This window comes from Rhinatrema bivittatum, chromosome 1 (genome assembly GCF_901001135.1).
Source record: "Rhinatrema bivittatum chromosome 1, aRhiBiv1.1, whole genome shotgun sequence".
In the NCBI taxonomy this organism is placed as follows: Eukaryota; Metazoa; Chordata; class Amphibia; order Gymnophiona; family Rhinatrematidae; genus Rhinatrema; species Rhinatrema bivittatum.
In genome coordinates, this window is record NC_042615.1 from 141,394,682 (window position 1) to 141,413,973 (window position 19,292).

Consider the following 19,292-nt stretch of genomic DNA (forward strand, 5'->3'; position numbering starts at 1 on the left):
ATTAATACTTTTATTAACTTTCAATATAACAACATTATCACAGTAGCAGTATGAATACAGCGTATAGAATACATCCCCAATTCCCCCCTCCCTCCCCAACCCCCACCTAGGTGGGGGAGCTCAATTCGGTTTGTAACAGAAGTCCCCAGGAAAAAAAAAAAAAAAAAAAAAAAAAAAGACATTCTTATTCATTCCCCCAAAGACACTCCTACCCCCTATAGATGGTGCTTTGGCTCCACTCCCCCCCCCCCCCCCAATTCTCCAAAAACCTCTAAACTCGTAGTCTAACCACTAGTTACAGACAAGAAATATAGTCCACAAATGGTTTCCAAGATGCTCGAAAAGAGGCCATTCTCCCATATTTAGCAGCTGTTAAAGAGGCCAGGCGAAAATATGAATGTAATTTATCTACGATCTCCGCTATCCTCGGTACCTGGTCGGTTTTCCACCGAACTGCTATCAATGTGCGAGCGGCTATAAAGGTATGAGAACAAAAACGCTGCTGAGGTTTAGAAAGGGCATCTGGGAACACATGCAGCAAGGCCATCATGGCCGTCGCCTGGAGAGGCTCCTGGAGCAGGTCACTCAGCCAGGCAAATAAAAGATCCCAAAAGCTTTGAATTGTTGGACAGTCCCACCAAATGTGGAAATATGTACCTCTATTTCCACATTTACGCCAGCAGGTGTCTGCAGCACTCGGATATATCTTGTGGACTTTTTCTGGGGTGAGATACCATCTGTATATCATTTTATAACAATTTTCACGTAATCCTGCGGAGATGGAACACTTCCTAGCAAAATATAATATGGCCTCCCAAAATTGCGGTTGTAATTGTTCCCCCAGATCTAATGCCCACTGTTTCTCAAATGTGCTAACTGCCTGACTCTCTGGCGAAAGTGCATGATATATTTTAGAGATGGGACCTTTTAGTCGATCACTATTTTGCACCAATGTCTCAAACAGCGAGCGACTGGGTCGTAATTCTTGGGCACGGCGTAAAGACTGAATGAGATGATCTACTTGAGCATACGCCAAAAAGTCTTTTGACCGAAAGGGAGAAATATCCATTAGGCCCTGCATAGATAAGAGCGACCCTTGGGACATCAGTTGGCCTACTGTAGTGAGACCCGCATTCCGCCAAGCCGCCACCTGGGTGATGTATCTATTATAAAGGAGAGAAGTTTGATAAAAGTATTTGTAGTCCCCAACTACTTGCCGCCTACTCTGCCTCCAAATGTTCAGGGTCACCTGTAGGGACCAAGAGATGTCCCCAACAGACCGCCATGAGCCTCTGGGTTGCCAGAAAAGGGCCCTCAAAGCCATAGGACCGAACAGGGCTTGTTCAATCGCCACCCATTGCTTTACTTCCAGATTACGGTGTATATCCAGTACCGCCCGTAATTGAGCTGCCCTATAGTACCGTAAAAGATTAGGGACCCCCAAGCCCCCCTGTGACCTAGGACTATATAAAACCTGGCGCGCTATTCGAGGAGGGCGCCTACGCCAAATAAAATCAAATATCCATTTTTGCCAACGTCGAATCAGAGGCGTAGCGATCCCCACAGAGAGGACAGAAAACAAGTAGAGAAATTTGGGCAATATTGTCATTTTGGTGATGGCTATTCTTCCCAACCAGGAGAATGTACGTCTGTTCCATCGGCTCATGTCTATCGTTAAGGTATCTAGTAACGGCGTATAATTTAACTGAAACAGATCTGTGAGCCTAGCTGTTAAGTACACCCCCAGATACTTTATATGAGAGTTTGCCCATTTATACGGAAACTGGCTGCGAATATTCTGCTTTTCTTCTGGGCTCAAGGTCACGTTAAGGAGCTCAGACTTTGAGAAATTCACTTTTAGGCCCGCAACTTTGCCGAATTCCTGAAGTTCGCGAGTAACCCCCTCCAAGGATGATACAGGGTTAGTTAGAGTTAATAGAATATCATCCGCGAACAAAGATGCCTTGTATTCTTCCGGCCCCAAGCGGATTCCTTGGATATCCCTAGCGTTTCGGATTCGGGTAACTAAGGGTTCAAGATACAATGCAAAGAGCAAAGGAGACAGAGGGCACCCCTGTCTGGTACCCCTTCTGATAGGGAAGGTCACACCGTACCCTCCATTTACTTTAACCCGTGCCGCGGGATTGCTATATAACTGATGTAACCATTGCAAAAAGAAAGGCCCAAAGTCCATATGTTGTAGGGTGGAAAAAAGGAAGGGCCAATGCACTAAGTCGAAGGCTTTTTCAGCATCTAATGACAAAAGTACCTCTGGGATTTGGGTTTTCTTGGCCCACCATATGAGGTCAATAACTTTCCTGAGGTTGTCTGCCGCCATGCGCTGTGGTATAAATCCTACTTGATCGGTGTGCACTAACTGCGCTAGAAACCTATTAAGCCGCTGAGCCAGGACGCGTGCCAATATTTTAAGATCCAAATTGATTAATGATATGGGTCTATAAGAGCCACTCTGAGTCGAATCTCGCCCAGGTTTCGGAATAACAGTAATACCAGCTGTGTTGTTATGGGGCCCTATGCCTATCCCCTCCCGGAGGTTATTAAAATACCGGGCTAAAGGGTCTACCACCGAGGATGCACATTTTTTATAGTATACCCCAGAAAGCCCGTCCAACCCAGGGGCTTTACCCGACTTCAAAGATTGGATCACCGACTCAATTTCGGTAGGCTGAATAGGTGCGTCCAGGCTCAGTTGCTGCTCCAATGTCAATCTTGGCAACTGTAACTCGTGCAAATAGGCATTTATATCTGTTGACTGAATGGAACCATCAGACTGATACAGGCTCTGAAAGAACTCAGTAAAAGTATTACGAATTCCCGCCGAGGCGGTAAGGATCTCTCCTGTTGAGTTTTTGATTTTAGGAATAGTATGTTGAGAGATCTTCGCCCGGAGTTGGCATGCTAAATAGCGGCCTGCCTTGTTGCCACCTTCATAGAATTTTTGTCGTAATGAATCCAAAGCGTAAAGGATCCGCTTATTATCTAACTGAGCTAGTTCATCTTTAAGAGCCAGTATCTTCTGGTAGCAACGCTTAGAATGCGTTTTCATATGGACCTGGGATAGAGCTGAGATCTGGGTAAGCAGACCTAGACGCTCCCCCTGTTCCTGGCGTTTGCATGCAGTTGCCCTGGCGATCAGAATCCCTCTGGCCACCGCTTTGGAGCATTCCCATATAGTAACAGGTGATACCTCCCCACTAGAATTTAAATGAAAATATTCCTGCAGCTGATCATTCAGCCTCTGAGCAAAAGCTGTGTCCTGCAGTAGTGATTCATTTAACATCCAGAACCGACTACCCAAATCTCCATCCGCTAGGTCCAGGTCCAACGTGATGGGGGCGTGATCTGACCAAGTAATGGCCTCTATCTCTGAGCTCCCAACCTGGTTACTCAGTAGCTTATCAATCAGAAAATAGTCTATGCGTGAGTAACTATCGTGAGGTGCAGAATAAAAAGTGTATGATCGAGACCTGGGGTAACGGCTCCGCCAAATATCTACTAGATTCCAATCTGTGATAAAATTTCGCACTGCCCTTCTACTAGACCCCAGCGACTGGGAATGTGATTTAGAAGAATCCAGATCAGGCCGAATTGAGATATTAAGGTCACCTCCCAAAATAATTGGTCCGGTTGCATGCTCGGCCACGGCTCTGTGGAGGTCTTTCCAAAAGGGCCCAGCATCTTTAGTAGGGGCATACACCGACACGAGTGTAAGTTTCGTCGAACCAATTTGGATATTTAAAATGAGGTATCTCCCTTGCGGATCAGCAGCGTGTGACAGATGCTCAAATACCAAGTGTTTTGAAATCAAGATGCCCGTTCCTGTATATTTAGCATCTGATCCCCGAGCTGCCAAAAAGGAGTGTGGGAATTCTTTAAACTGCAGCAGTCGCTCATGTTGACGCTTCAAATGGGTTTCTTGAATGAATGCAACATCTGCCTTATAATGTAATAACTCGCTGCGGAGGAGAAAACGCTTTCTGGGAGTATTTAAGCCTTTAACATTAATTGAAATCACTCTAACCATTATCAAGCAGAAAAACAACTGTCGCTATGAGTGCATGTGAAGTGTCTTGGAGTAGGTCAAACATGTCTTGGGTTTTGTCTGGGTAACCAGAATACATCATCACATCATTTTGGTGTACAAAGGTTAAGCGGGACCTGTCAACTATAAAAAAATTAGGCAAATTTTGGAGCTCCCCCACCCCCCACGCCTTCACCAAAAAGGATTCGCTCATCAGTTTCAGCGAATCTAACCCCTGGGGGGGGCCCCTCAAGCACACCGCTGGCTACACTCAACTCCATCCCATCCCCTCCTCCCCCACCCTCACTGACCCAAACATAACAAAAGATAACGCAACATGCTCCAGTCTGAAACATATCTACCAACTCACTAAGAAAATAACCAAAGTCATCAGTACTAAACATTCTATTATGAAGAAACCTTGAAAATTTAGACTAAATATGAAGTCCATTTTGCAGTATAGTCTCATTTAAGCTGTAGTCCATGAGTAGGACAAGGGCTCGCTCCTTCAGCCCTTCTCGGAAATAACGTGCCTGGGACCCGCTGCTTGCCTGCGCAGTCGACCCCGTCCTGGACCTTGTCGTCTCCACCGCAGGTCGGCATCGGAGGGCATCTGGGCCTCAGGGCGAGAAGTTGTAGCAAAATCGAATCGGATGCCAGCTTGTGTTAAGCAGTCGGCAGCTTCTGCTAAGGTTTTGACCTTGTAGGAGATGCCTTGATGTTGGAAAATCAGCGCAAAGGGAAAAGCCCATCTGTAGCGGATTTCTTCTCGGCGGAGTACCGACGTCGCCTCTCGTAGTAAGAACCTCTTTTGCAATGTAGCTGGCGCCAGGTCGTTATAGATGGTAATATCCTGATTATTCCACTTCCATTGCGGATGGGCTCGCGCCAATTTCACAATCTGCTCTTTTTGTTGAAAGTGAAGAAATTTAATGATGATGTCCCTAGGCTGATTGTTTCGCTTGGGCCCCAACGCTCGATGTGCTCTCTCCAAGTCCACCCGAGGAAGACCGCCGGACTCCTCTGTTGGGGTGCCAAGCTATTCCAAAGATCTTGGCACACATTAATCGCCGTCTGCATACTATCAGCATATCGCTCTTCTTCCGGTACTCCTCGAATGCGAATGTTGGACCTCCGAGAGCGGTTTTCCAGATCTTCTACCTTATCGCCCAGTGCTTCGAGTTCTGCAGCGTGTTGCTTTGTTAGTGTGGCCATAGCCTCCAACTGCTCGCTATGGCCATCCGCCCGTCCATCCAGTTCGTCCACAAGCCCACCCAGTGAGGCGATGTCTTCTTTCATATTTTCCATGCAAGCTAAGATTTCTGCTTTATGATTTCGCATTTCCGACCGCAATTCAATAAACCAGCCTCGCATCTCGTCTCTTGTAGGAAAGTTAAGGGAGGTACCCTCCGAGGGGTTCTCCAAGGTTTCCGTACTCCTCCCCACTACCTCCTCCTCATCATTGCCAAGTCCTTGGATTGTGGTGGGAGCGATCAGGTTTGCAATCACAGGTTCTTCTGCTGCTTTGCTAAATGCAAATTGCTTTAAGTCCGCTGCTTTCCTACGGGCCGCCATTACGCCCCCTAATTACTTGAGGGAAATTTTATGGAGGTGCGGGAGACTGATGACAGCGTTTAGTAGAAACGTCGCTCAGGAGAAATTCACTGGAAGTTGCTTGATAGAAAAATTTCCGTGGGTTCAGTGGGGTAAGTTGAAAGTACAAATTAATAAGGGGACATAAGCAGTTTTACGATTGCCGTCGCACAGCTGCGGCCATCAGGGTCCCCCCCACAGAATAACGCTTAAAGATGCATAGGGGCGCTGAGCTGTCTGGCTTGACCCTTCGACCGTTCCAAGCGCCTGAGCTGAAAAACACAAATGGTCACTGAAGCCACGGCGATCCCCCTCTGCCACTGGTTTGTCAGGCTGTAGTAGAAACCGGGGGATGATTAGCCCCAGGGGTGGGCAGAGGTGCGCTCTTGTTTCTCCTGCGCAGCAGCTTACAGGCGGGGGGGCCCAGCGCGACAGAAGCTTATTCCGATGTTAAAGCTGCGTCTAGAAACCATACGCCCGACCTGAAGCCCAACTCTCGTCCAGATGTTTTCAATAAAGATGGCTAGAAAGGGGATAAGGCACAGATCGGGCTATGGGTGGGTGTCGCTAATACTTCCGGACTTGATTGCTCGCGGAGTTGTAACACACCGCAATGGAACTGCACAAGCCCGCCGCGGGCAAATTACTTGGCACCTGCCCGTTGTTAAGTTGTTGTTTCGTGAAGAAGCAGGGCTGGATCCTCCTACACAAGCAGCCTTCCCTTCTCGCGGCAAACAGTGCCCCCCGGATAGTTATAATAGTTTTAATGTCCCTCCACATCCGCCCGACTCATCTCTGTGGGGAGCGAGTGTGGGAGGCCTACAGCAGCAAATGGCCGGTTTCAGGATTGCAGCGTGGTGTCAGCCTCTCCCTCTTTTCTTCTGAACTTCTGTGAGTCACCCCTGATACACTTATCTTTTTTCTTCTATTTCTCTTTGTGTCCCGAACTCTCTCACCCTGGCCTCACGCTCTTCCAGAAAGCGAGCGGGAAAACAAACAACCAGGTTCTCCTCTATCACCCAGTGCTGTCTCCTCACCTCGCTCCAATGTCTCTGCAGGCGATTGTAATCAGCACAGGTTAGTAGCTCGGGGCTGCCGTGAGAGGCCAAGTTAAATATAATTTCAGGGACAATGAAGTGGATTATATCTAATCAGTATGGAGCCTCAGATGTAAACAGCCACCTTTGAGCTCAGCAAACATCACCCCACCCCCGATTAGGGTTGTAGTGATTAGTAGCCACGGCACCCCTGTCTGGTCAGTCCGCAATGTTCCAGCACTTCAGTCACAGTGTCCCTCTTCCATCTACGGCCAGCTCTACCGCCCACACAGCAAATTCTGAGACCGAGGGCCCCCCCAGAGGGTATAAGCTGCTTTAGATGGCCCACTTAGCACATTTGGCTCCAGCTGCCAGTCCGTTGCTTATCTAGGGAAGGAGGGGGGATGGGCGCAGCACGTTCTCCCGGCACCCAGCTTCTCAAACGTCCCGCTATGTTCGTTCCCTGAGCCCCGGAGTCAGTTGTAAACAGGACTTAATTTCCAGGTGTGAATTGCGGTTGTAAGTCCTTAGTTTTTTGTTGATTTTACTTTTGAATTTGTGCCGAAGTTTATCTTTGCACTCCGTCTCCCGCCCAATCTGCTCTTCTCAAAATGGCGTGTGCAACGGCCAGCAGCCACGTTCTTCTCCCCCGCTGAAGAGTACCTTGTTTTGCCGTGGTTCAGGTTCTTTGTGGGCAATTTTCTCTTCCCCAGCACGCTGCCTCAGCACCCTCTGTGATTCCCCAGATCGGGCATAAATTTTAAGGGCTGATATTTAAAGATTTGTCTCTGGCGGTGCGGAGCTTCAGGCTCAAGCAGCCATCACGGAACACGGCGAACAGCGCCCCCCCCCCCTAGATTTCTTCTTTTAAGTCTTACCCACCATTCATAGCAGTAGTAAAGTTACAAGGCAAGGGACCCAGTGTGTGTCTGTGTGCTTACGTATATACGTGCAAATCTACCCACCACACGTCTAGGCCCCACCTCTTTTTTGGCACATTTGACATGTGTGCGAAGCGGGAGGTACGTGCATATTTGTTCTGCATGTACCAGCCTGACTTGTGTGCATATCTCCCAGTTTGGTTGTTCGACGTACTAATGCACTACACATCGCGATACTACATCCCATGACCAAAAAATTATAGTGGGTTACGATGTTTCCTTATGCAATGTGGAATGGATAAAATTTGCATAAACACGCCCCTTTTTTATCACGGCTGCTAACGTGTCGTGTTCCCGTAATAAATTCAGCATTTTGATGAATCTAGGCTTACGTTTGTACCTGAGGCAATGGAAGGCAAAGTGACTTGCCCAAAGTCACAAGAAACAGTAGTGGGATTTAGCCTTTTATTAACCTTTAATCAGCAGTCCAACTTAGAAGAAAGGCAGTTGAGTCCTTGTATAAGATGACAAATGTCTAAGTATATATGGACAGTAATTTTCGATGGGACCTCTGCCGGTAAACAAAAAAGTTTTAACCTCAAAAATGGCCCTTTAAAAAATTACCTGGTCAATATTTGCTCAAGTTTAAGCTCACTGGGGAGAGACATTCCAAGGGGCATATTTTTGAAAAATATGCAAGGAAATTTTCCCCAAAACTTTCCACGCTCAAAGTAGCAGGTTTAATAACTGTGTGGGTATTCTTTATGTGATGATTTTCCAACTGAACATATAGAGAAGTTTGCTTTAAAAATTGGTGTAACCTAGACTTATAACAGCCTACAAATTTATGCAAGCTCTTACCCTACAATGTCTAAATTTATTTAGGGGGGCAATTTTCAAATATCCCACTTAGTTGCGAACTACACAGACAGTTTACAGAGATTTTCAAAGATAATCTACTTATGTTTTTCTTTGAAAATTTACAACTATAAAAGTTTGCATATAAAAAACAGTCTGCATATTTTGCATGGGTTGCCGAGTGGGAGCAAAACAGTACATATACATTTGAAAATCACTGTACATGTGCTATTTTACTGCCTGACCTAAAAATCACTCATAGGAATGACTAAAAGTACACATGCTCTGGAATCCATGCATACTTTTAGCAGCCTTTCAGGAAGGTGCTTTTCAGTCAGGTCATTTTACCACGGTGAATACCAATTTATCTGGTTAAATGCCTATGAAAGTTACACTGCCAAATAAAGTAGCTTAAGCAATTCAGGAACATGCTTACTTATTATTCAGCATTTGTTTTCAATTTAAAAGGAACATAAAAGGAATAGAAACACTGTATTCAATTGGGGATCCTGGAAACTACAGACTACAGCACTCATCCTATAGAAGTTTCCATGTCATCTCCTGCTTCTGAGTGCAGAGATTCTAACTGGAGTACAGGTATGAAAAGAAATGACTGTTTCCTAAGCATTTGAAGTTTTATTGTTTGTATATATGCCTTGGACTAGAAAGTAATACTAATAAGACGAGTCTTGATAATTCAGTGGAAGAATCCTTAAGGAACCCCTTTTTCATTCTATTTGTTTCACTCCTGAAAAATACATTCATGTTTAAAGATGTTTTAATGCTACCTTTATTGTAGTTTTATATCCACTTTTATAACCCTTATTAGAACTGCCACACAGGTATCAGACTGATACATATAAAGTCTGAACACCACAGGGAAGTAATAAAAGATGCATACTTTTTGTTCCAATAAAGTGTGAATACATAATGAAATATACGACAGGACAATTAAAAAAGAGAGGTGACCAAGACATGATTAAAATAATTAAACAGTCAAAAACCCAGAAAAGTTGATATTCTGAAAAATCTAATTAATACTATTATAAATTAAATGAACATTACAATCATAGTGATTTATATATATATTTTTTAGTATAGAAACAAAGACTTTTGAAAAAAGAGACACTAATAATTACCTTTCTATTGTTGGTATCATGGAAGGTGGAGGCGGAAAACCTGAAATATTTAACTGACAAATCAGCTAAAAATATCTTACTATAGATAATAAAACAAACAAACAGAATTACATAGAAAAACATGGCATACAGTTATTGAGCATTAATTGTCCCATCTACATGAAGATAAATATTGTTCATTTCCCAGCAGGTGAATTAATGTGAACCTATGCACCTTGGAACCATTCAAGCACTAATCATTTACTCAAATTTATTCTACACACTCAAGTTTTGGTAACTGAAATTTGCATTCCCATCCCATCCATGTGCATAGACCATTTATGGTGGCATGCGGTCTCATGATGTATGCTAGTAAGGAAGGAAGGGGGGCCAGGAGATGACATATTTGCTTGTTGGCGAACAGATAGCGTTTTCTTAGACCAAAAGAACACCATATTTTGGAAGTTTGAAAAAGTACTAAGGACACAGAAGAGGAAAAACAGACATGAGGAAATACTTCAATGAAAAAAACATGTTTTATACATTTTTCCAAAAAAATGTGGATTTTGTGGGTTTGCCAAGACAGGCTAAAAAGGTTTGAACTTAACCTATATACAGTAAAGCAGAGTTGCTTATCTGTAACACATGTTCTCCAAGGATAACTGGATGTCAGTTTTCATACACGGGTGACATCATTAGATGAAGCCCGGCATGGAAATTTGATTTCAAAGTTGCTAGAAATGTTCACCATGCCCGACAAGGCATGTACAGCATGCTATACTGCAAAGCCTCCCTGCGGGGACTTCTTCAGTCTATAATTTAAACTTAGAGAAAGGGATGTGGGCTGGTTTTGTGAGGAATGACATCCTGTTGTTCTTTGAGAACAACTGTTATAGGTAAGCAACTTTACTTTCTCTGTGAACGAGCAGGATGACAGTCTCCAGAGATAGGAATACTTAGCTACAGATTATCTTGAATGAAAAAAAAAAAAAAGAGAAAACCCAAAATAATGCCAATGGGAAAAACTATTTTTGGTGGCAAAAGCCAATTTTATATTTTCTGTCTTATTTTATAGGAGCAGCCTGGAATCAAAACAATGAACCCTTCGAGGAATGAGTTAGGTTCTATACTTCAAAGACATTCCTCTTGAAAGACTGATCAAAACTACTGCTATGTTGGGAGTCCCTGTTCGAGCAATAGTGCAACGTGAATATGTGGCGATAATTCTATGTTGCAGTTTTTGCGCATCTCCTCCATGGAGGCTAGTCTTATGTGGGTTACCAATACTGCCATAGCACTAATACTATGAGCCTTGACATGACCCACTAAATTCAGGTCTGCCTGGGAGTAACAGGAGATGCAATCTGTTAGTCAAACTGAAAGGGCATGCTTGGCAATAGCAATTGCAGGCTTGTTGGTATCAAAGAAACAAAGCTGGGTGAGGTCTTTCTATAGTCTTCAGTCTCTTCCAAATACAAGGCCAAGGCTCTTTTACAGTCCACACTATGTGGCGTGATTTACCTTTGTACATGTGGCTTGGGAAAGAATGTTAGGACGATGACTGTCTGGTTATGATGGAAGTCTGTTACTACTTTAGGCAGGAACTTAGGATGTATGTGCAGGACCACCCAAGAATGAAAAAGTTTGCTACAAGTAAAATAAGTCAATAAGGCTTGGAGCTCATTGTTTCTATGAACTTCCAGGTCAGGTATTTCAGCTCACATGAGCCTATAGGTTGAAAGGAAGCTTTCATCAGCTGGATCAAACCACACGGAAGCACTAAGACAGAGCAGATGGCTTGATGAGAGGCTTGAAATAAAGCAATCTCCACATGAAACAGACAACTAAAATTGCATAGAGTTGGGTTTACTTTCCATATGGTGGTGGTAAGCACCAGTTGCACTGAGGTGAACAATGAGTTGATCTTAATATCTGACTCAGAAAGATACTCAAGCAGCTTTTGTGTACGGCAGGAGAAAGGATCTAAGGCCTTTCTCTCACATCAAAAAGCAAGCCTCTTCCACTTTAAACCTTAGGACTTCCTTATGGAATCTTTCCTGGAAACCAGAAGACTTCAAGACATACCCTTAGGAAAATCTAGGGTTTGTAGAGCTACACTCTCAACATTGAGGCTATAAGGGCCAACAGCTCCCGATCTTGAGTGATAAAAGTTGGGGAATTCCCCAACCAGACAGGATATCTTTTTTTTAATTATTGAAATTTTTTTTTATTATTATATAAGGCATTAACACCTTTCCTTAGAAATACATGAATATAAAGAATTAATATTCTTAAAAAGGAAATAAGTAAAAAAGAAAAAATACATTATTACTCATATCTTAACATCAACAACAACAAAAGGGGGGGTGGGGAGGGAGAAATGAAATACAAGGAGCCCTAAAGAAACTACCGTATTTTCCGGCGTATAAGGCAACTGGGCGTATAAGACGACCCCCAACTTTTCCAGTTAAAATATAGAGTTTGGGATATACTCGCCGTATAAGACTATCCTTCTTGGCTGGTTGTTGTATAGAAATCTTGCTTGGATTGGTCAGCTCTCCCTGCCTGCCCAGCCCTCTCTGTCTCCAAGACTATCAGAGAGGTAACACATCCCTCTGGCCCGCCCTTGTATCCTATTACCGGTACCTCCTTCTCTGCCTCTCAGATCTCGCTCCTGAGGATTGCAGTGAAGCGGCGCAGACGCGCATGTGTGAGATCTGAGAGGCAGAAAAGGAGGTACTGGTAATAGAGATGTGAATCGGAACCGGAATCCATTCTGATTCCGATTCACATTGTGGGTTTTTTTTTCATCCGGCCCGATCGTTTTTTTTTTTAATCGGCTGCGCCCGAGCCGATAAACAAAAAAACCCACCCCGACCCTTTAAAACGAATCCCTCAGCTTCCCCCACCCTCCCGACCCCCCCAAAAAACATTTTACAGGTACCCGGTGGTCCAGTGGGGGTCCCGGGAGCGATCTCCCGCTCTCGGGCCGTTGGCTGCCACTAATTAAAATGGTGCCGATGGCCCTTTGCCCTTACCATGTGACAGGGTATCCGTGCCATTGGCCGGCCCCTGTCACATGGTAGGAGTACTGGACGGCCGGCACCATCTTTAAAAATGGGATTTGGAGTAACTGATGACAACCCTTGCAACTCCAACACCTGGATAGTTTTCCTCATTGAGTCTGAGGCACTGCCTTGAGACATGTTCTTGAGCAGCCAATTGTCCAAGCAGAGAAACACTTGCAACCCCAATTACACAGATGCGCTGTCACAACTGCCATTTTGTGCATACATATGGTGCAGATATTTTATTTATTTATTTATTTTTATTTTTTCTATGCCGACATTCTTGTAGAGATACAAATCATACCGGTTTACATTTAACATCAATTTCGCCATGTAGCGGTACAGAGAACTAAGTTAGAAATTCAAAAGAAAAAAAATTTAACAGGAAAAAAATGTAACACTCTGGTCTAAACATAGCCTTATAAGATCAAGGGAGATTATTTAAAACATGTCGGATACTAAGCTCATCCAAAAACAAGAGGACTTGAAATACTCAACCTAAAGGGATGAGAATAAGGTTAAATAGCCTTCTCCTTAGCCTTCTCCTTAGCCTTCTCCTTAGCCTTCTCTTGTTTAACGTTTTTTACTACTATTACTATTATTTTATTATTATTATTACTTAGATCAATGTTATTTATTGCCTTTTGTTCCCTATCTACTTGTTAATTGTAAACCGACATGATGCGATATTTATCGCGAATGCCGGTATAGAAAAACTTTAAATAAATATAAATAAATAAATAAATTAAGAGACGGATGAGGAAAGAAAGGGGGGGATCAAGGCGTAAGTGGAAGGGGCCGGCAGTAGAGGGAGGGGTGGATGGGAGGGTTAGGTTGAAGAGATAGCTAGCAGAGAGTAAAGTTGCATGAAAGGTGGGTTAAATGTCCTGAAAGGCTTGGCTAAATAGCCATGTTTTTAGTCTCTTTTTGAAGACAGCCGGACAGGATTCTCGTCTAAGGTCATGGGGTAGCGCGTTCCAGTGGTGTGGGCCAGCAGTCGAGATGGCTCGTTTTCTGATTGAGGTTTTAGCTTGGGGAGCGAATAGGGTGTCTTGCTAGGCACTCCTAAATAGGTCTGGAGGAGGTATGTGGTTTTAGCAGAGTGGAGGTATTGAGGACAGTGAGGTTGTGGATAACTTTATGGATAATCGAGAGTACCTTGAATAAGATCCTGAATTTGATATCAGACCAAAGGGCAGTATGCGATATTGACGGTGGTAGTTCCCTATTACAAATCATATTTTCTGTGACCTGAAAATATCTATGTGGATGTAAGCATCTTTTAGATCTAGAGAGCATTTGTCAGTACCCTTTTTCAAGAAAATAAATCAAGGTGCTCAGGGAACCATTTTGAATTTTTCCTTTTTCAGAAATGTGTTAAAAGTCCTCAGATTTAGGATGGGATGGAGTCCCTCTCTTTTCTTTGAGATCAGGATATACTTGAAGTAAAATCCCTGCCCTCTTTCCCCTGAAGGCATGGGCTCGATCCCAATGTCCTTTAAGATAAAAGATAGCTCTAGTTCTAAGAATTCCTGATGCCGGCACTGACTAAGCAGGTTTTGGAAGGTGATTTGGAGTAAGTCCAATATGTGTATGTACTCTTTTCAGATTATGCTGAGAACCAAAGTGTCCAAATTTATTCTGGACCAACAGTTTACGTAAAATCCTTAGTCTATACCCGACTGGAAGGTCTTCTTGCATAGATATTGTGATTGCTGCTATACTCTCTATGATCCAGTCAAAATGCCATCCCTGGTTTTGGCTGGGAGATTGGTTATGGCTTTGGGGTCCTCTACTGCTTGAGGGAGAGCATGGGGATCCTGTTGTTGATGGGAGGCAGAGGAAAATGTCTGCATGGTTGATAGAAATACTTCCTTAGTACCCCATGCAGGTACCTCCAGGTTAAGGAGAGTGGGTCTGGAGCTGCAGTGGAGAGGGCCTGAAGTGTCACACAATGGACTTTAATCTGAGTCACTTCTTCTTAAACTTTAACTCCTAAGCAATTCTCCCCATTGCAAGGCACATCAGCGAGTTTGTCCTGAATATTTGACTGAAGGTCTGAGACCCGCAGCTAGCTGAGCCTGAGGGCACCAATACCCACGGCAGGGACTCTTGATGTCATCTCAAAAACATCAAAAGTCGATTCGACCATGTTTTTTACACAATCCATGCATGCTCTTGTCCACCAGTAACTCCAAATTGTCATGCTCCAAGCTGTACTGCCAACTCTTTCATGCTCTTCAGAATGTCCCACATATACTGGCTCATGAAGTGCTGATAGGCTGTCATGCAGGTACTGAGAACAGCTTTATGAAAATCTTCACGATCAAGTCCAGGTTATGGGAATCCTTGTCTAGGGGCATCAAGGAATGGATTTTAGACCTCTTGACAGTGGATTCAGCCATCACTGACTGGTGCAGTAGCTGCTGCTTCTTGAATCCTAGAGCCTTCTAGACATGTTATATTGCATCTGCCCTCTGATTCACTGGAGCCAGAGAGAAGGGCTCTTGATTATCCTTATCTGCACCTCCTGAAGGATCTCCTAGATGGAGACTGCCACAACATCCTTAGGAGGCTTCGCAAACTAGAGGATGTCAAACATCTTAATTCTGGACTCTTCTTCCTTTCGCAACATAATGTTATGACCGTCTGTTGTAGACGGCTGCGACCACTCTTACTCACTTCATGTGCTGCCGCCCTCTCTTCCTTGGGTGAACTCGTGGCTGTGGCTAGCCACTTCCAATGCATGTTGCCCTGTTCCGGGACCCCACATGGCGGTAGGGCCGCCGCCGACCGCCATGTCTCCTCCGGACCTCCCTAGGCACGCGCGCTACATTGCCCTTCTTTAAGGACGCTAGTGCAGGAACCTCAGGGGCGTCTCCTCCTGATGACATCACTAGCCCTGGACTCTTAGGCACCACTGGGGCCTGGTTCTTATCGACTTGGCAACGAGTTCCCTCATTGCTGATTCCTGCTGATCCGTCCTCGGACCGTGGTTCCAGTATCCTGCACTTCCTGGCATGAGACACTCTTCGAGTACCCACTCCTCAGGGACTCATTCCTGTCTCTGGCTATCCATTCCTCGGAGGGCCCTGCACCTCGGATGCTTGCCTGCTAGCTTCCCCACTTCTTGGGGTCACTTCTGACTGCTTCGTGGAGACTCAGCATTGATGTACCCCACTCTGCAGGCCATTGCCTCTACTACTCTGCTTTGTGGAGACTCAGCAGAGGTGTACCCCGTTCTGTGGGCCATTGCCTTACTACTCTGCCTTGTGGAGACTCAGCGTAGTTGAACCCCTCTCTGCGGGCCATTGCTTCTTACTTCAGTGACCGTGCGGCATTCCCCGCTTCTCGGGGCTGTGCCTTGAGTATTTCAATGACTGTGCCGCGCTTCTCCGCTCCTCGGAGCAGCACTTGTGTACTTCAGTGACTGCGCCACACTCCCCGCTCTTCAGGGCGATGTTCTGCTTCAATGTCAGAGACTGTGCTCACACTTCCCCCGCTCCTCGGGGTAAGTGCTCCTTGCATTGCCAGAGACCCCTGGGACTTCCCCGCTTCTCGGATAAGCCTACATCATTTCCTCCCGTAGCTCCGTCCCTTGGGGTTGTTCCTTCATCACTCCTCCATACCTTGCCTTGCATTCCCCGCTCCTCGGGGCCTGCCAGCACTTCCCCCACTGGGAGTTCCTACTCTGGCATTCGTACCCACACCCCAGTCTCCTGCTCTCTCTATACTCCCTGGGCTGTGTCATCTGCTGCTACAGACCTCGCCTCCCGACGGTGAGGCCCAGAGGGGCTCCTCCCCGAGGGTGGTACCAACTCTCACCTCGGGCCAAGGGCCCACTCACGAATCCTAAAACATAAATGGAATGGCATTTATCATTCTCTTAATATAATTGACAAAAGAGATTGGGGAGAGTAACTAAAAGGAGTAGTTCACCACTTCCGGAGGTGAAGACCAAAACTGTGAAGGATTTCAAAGGGGCATGGGATAAAGTCTAGAGGATGTGAATGAAGAGAAGAGGCATGGGGGGTGGCTTGTGGGAATGATGGCTACTACCTGGAGATGAATATCCTTATTCAATAAACATACACACGGTTAATGTGACTCCAACATTGCTCTATGCTTCAATGGCAAGAAGAAATGTGGAAAAAAGGATTTGCATCCACATAAAAGCAGGGGAGTAGCTTGCTTGTTATGGCGGTTACTATCCCAAAACCAAAAATGCCCGATACTTCACTTTCAATGCATATCCAGCATAGCTCTCTGCTTCAACAGCAGGGGGAATGAAGATGTTTTATATTCAGACATCTACCAACAAGGACTGAATTACATAGTCTGGGTAAAACAAAAGCATGGGTGTAGCTTGCTTGTTACGGTGGTTACTACCTCAAATCAAGCCTGATACTTCACTTAGAATACCTATCCAGTGCAGCTCATTGTTTCAACGGCAGGGGGAATGAAGAAAATAGGATTTATATTTAAACAACCAATAAGGACTGAATTGCACAGGCTGGGTAAACAAGCGTGGGAGTAGCTTGCTTATTACGGCAGTTACTACCCCAAACCAATTAGCTGGATACTTCACTTAGATGCAGCTCCAGCACTGCTATCTACGATGGCGGGGGTGGAAGGGAAATAGAACCAAAAAATTATTTAAAGGGACAAGAGTAACAGAAAAGTATGAAAAAAAAAGTGTAAAACCTTGCTGGGCAAAATGGATGGACCGTTTGGTCTTCTGCCGTCATTTCTATATTTCTATGTATATAAGTTAGTTGGATGTGAAAATCGAGAGGATGTGTAACAGCAGTGGGCAAAATTAAAAGGAGATATTATAAGGACAACTAACCTTTTAATTAAGAAATTAAATAAAAGAAAGAGCTGCTATGGTTTTATAAATCACTACCAACATAGCAGATAGACTCTGCCCTTCCCAAACCAAAGAAATCAACTTAGACAAAAATAACAAAAAACCATGGTATACAAATGAACTTAAAACCATGAAATTGGAAACTTCGGAAAATAGAAAAAACCTGGCGGAGGAACCGTCTCCCAGCCACCCTATCACTGTTTCGCACCCAATTACACACCTACCGAAAGGCCACAGAGAAAGCAAAGAAAGATTTCTATGCCATAAGAATCCATCAGTTCCAGTTCAACCCACAATCCCTCTTCCAATACGTAACCAGCCTTATCACATCACCAGACAGATGCAACCCTGACAAGGACGACGAAACAAAATGTGAGAAACTAGCTTCATACTTCCACACTAAAGTGGAAACCATTATGGCACGCTTCACAGCTCATACTGGCTCCGTAAACCTATCAGCACCCAAAAACACCCCAATAGACTACACAACCCAGGTCACACAATTGTACCCATCCACACAAACCTCAAACACCTCCCTCTCGAACTTCGAAAACACATCCGCACTAGAAATCGAAACCACACTCAAAAAAATCAAACCTGCCTTTCATCCCTCAGACAACCTGCCCACCAAAACGCTACTCACAAGCCCCGCTACTATAGCCAAACACATCGCAAACATCTTGAATAAATCCATTACTCTAGGCCAGGTCCCAAAGCAACTTAAGCAAGCCATTATAAAACCCACCCTCAAAAAACCAAATTTAGATCCCAATGAACTAACCAACTACCGCCCAGTATCAAACCTCCCATTCCTCTCCAAAATACTGGAAAAAATTATCAACAAACAACTCACAGAATACATTGAAGAACACAATATACTTTCCTCATCCCAATATGGTTTCCGCAAACACCATAGCACAGAAACGCTACTCATCTCCCTCTCGGAAACTATACTTAAAGCTATGGACAATGGACAATCCCACATACTTAGCTTTATTCATAGTTTCTGCTGAACTCATAGTATCCTATTATGTTGTAGAGTGGCACACAGACAGCATCTCATATTTTAGAGGTACACACTGATATTTTCCCTTAATTCCTCGATCCTAGTATTATGCAATCCTCTGTTGTCTTAAATCCCGAGTAGTCTGTTCTTAGTTCAAGATTTGAGCCTCTGCTATCACGGGTTTATTTATTCGCTCCCTTCTAGACACTGTTTTTTGAGGCATGTTATTCTACTTCGTTCCCATTTGCTCGTTTCTGAAGCATTGTTACTGTTCATTGTAATCTGAACTGTTATTGTTCAATGTAATTGCTCTCTTCTAAAGCACTGTTACTGTTCAATGTAAACCGAACTGATTTGTAACCTCTTACAAGAATTTCGGTATATAAAACTGTTAAATAAATAAATAAATAAATAAATAAATATATATTTGCACTGCTGGATATCTCTGCGGCATTCGACACAGTCAACCACATCACACTCATCAAACGCCTCATGGAAATTGGTATCTCTGGCACTGCCCTACTTTGGTTCCAATCATACCTTAATGACAGGAGCTACAGTGTAAAAATTGGTCGTACCGAATCCAAACCTGTCAAACTATCACAAGGAGTACCACAAGGCTCTTCCCTCTCTTCAACCCTATTTAATATCTACCTCCTCCCCCTCTGCCTACTTCTTTCTAAACTGGGTATCCAGCACTTCATATATGCTGACGACGTGCAGATATTCATCCCAATAACTGACTCCATCACAAATGCAATGAAAATCTGGAACTCTGCTCTTTCCGAAATAAACAAATTACTCACTGACAATTTCCTG

The 19,292-nt window shown here is 44.3% G+C and overlaps 1 protein-coding gene across 5 annotated transcripts in view; it reads right to left on the reverse strand.

Moving 5' to 3' along the window:
* The window catches only part of FIP1L1 (factor interacting with PAPOLA and CPSF1), a 323,029-nt gene that overhangs the window by 106,087 nt on the left and 197,650 nt on the right, over positions 1–19,292 (reverse strand). For all 5 annotated transcript variants that reach the window (XM_029587658.1, XM_029587675.1, XM_029587666.1 and 2 more), the window contains one exon: positions 9,551–9,590. In XM_029587658.1, coding sequence (XP_029443518.1) covers positions 9,551–9,590 — 40 coding nt within the window. The remainder of the gene's footprint in view (positions 1–9,550; positions 9,591–19,292) is intronic.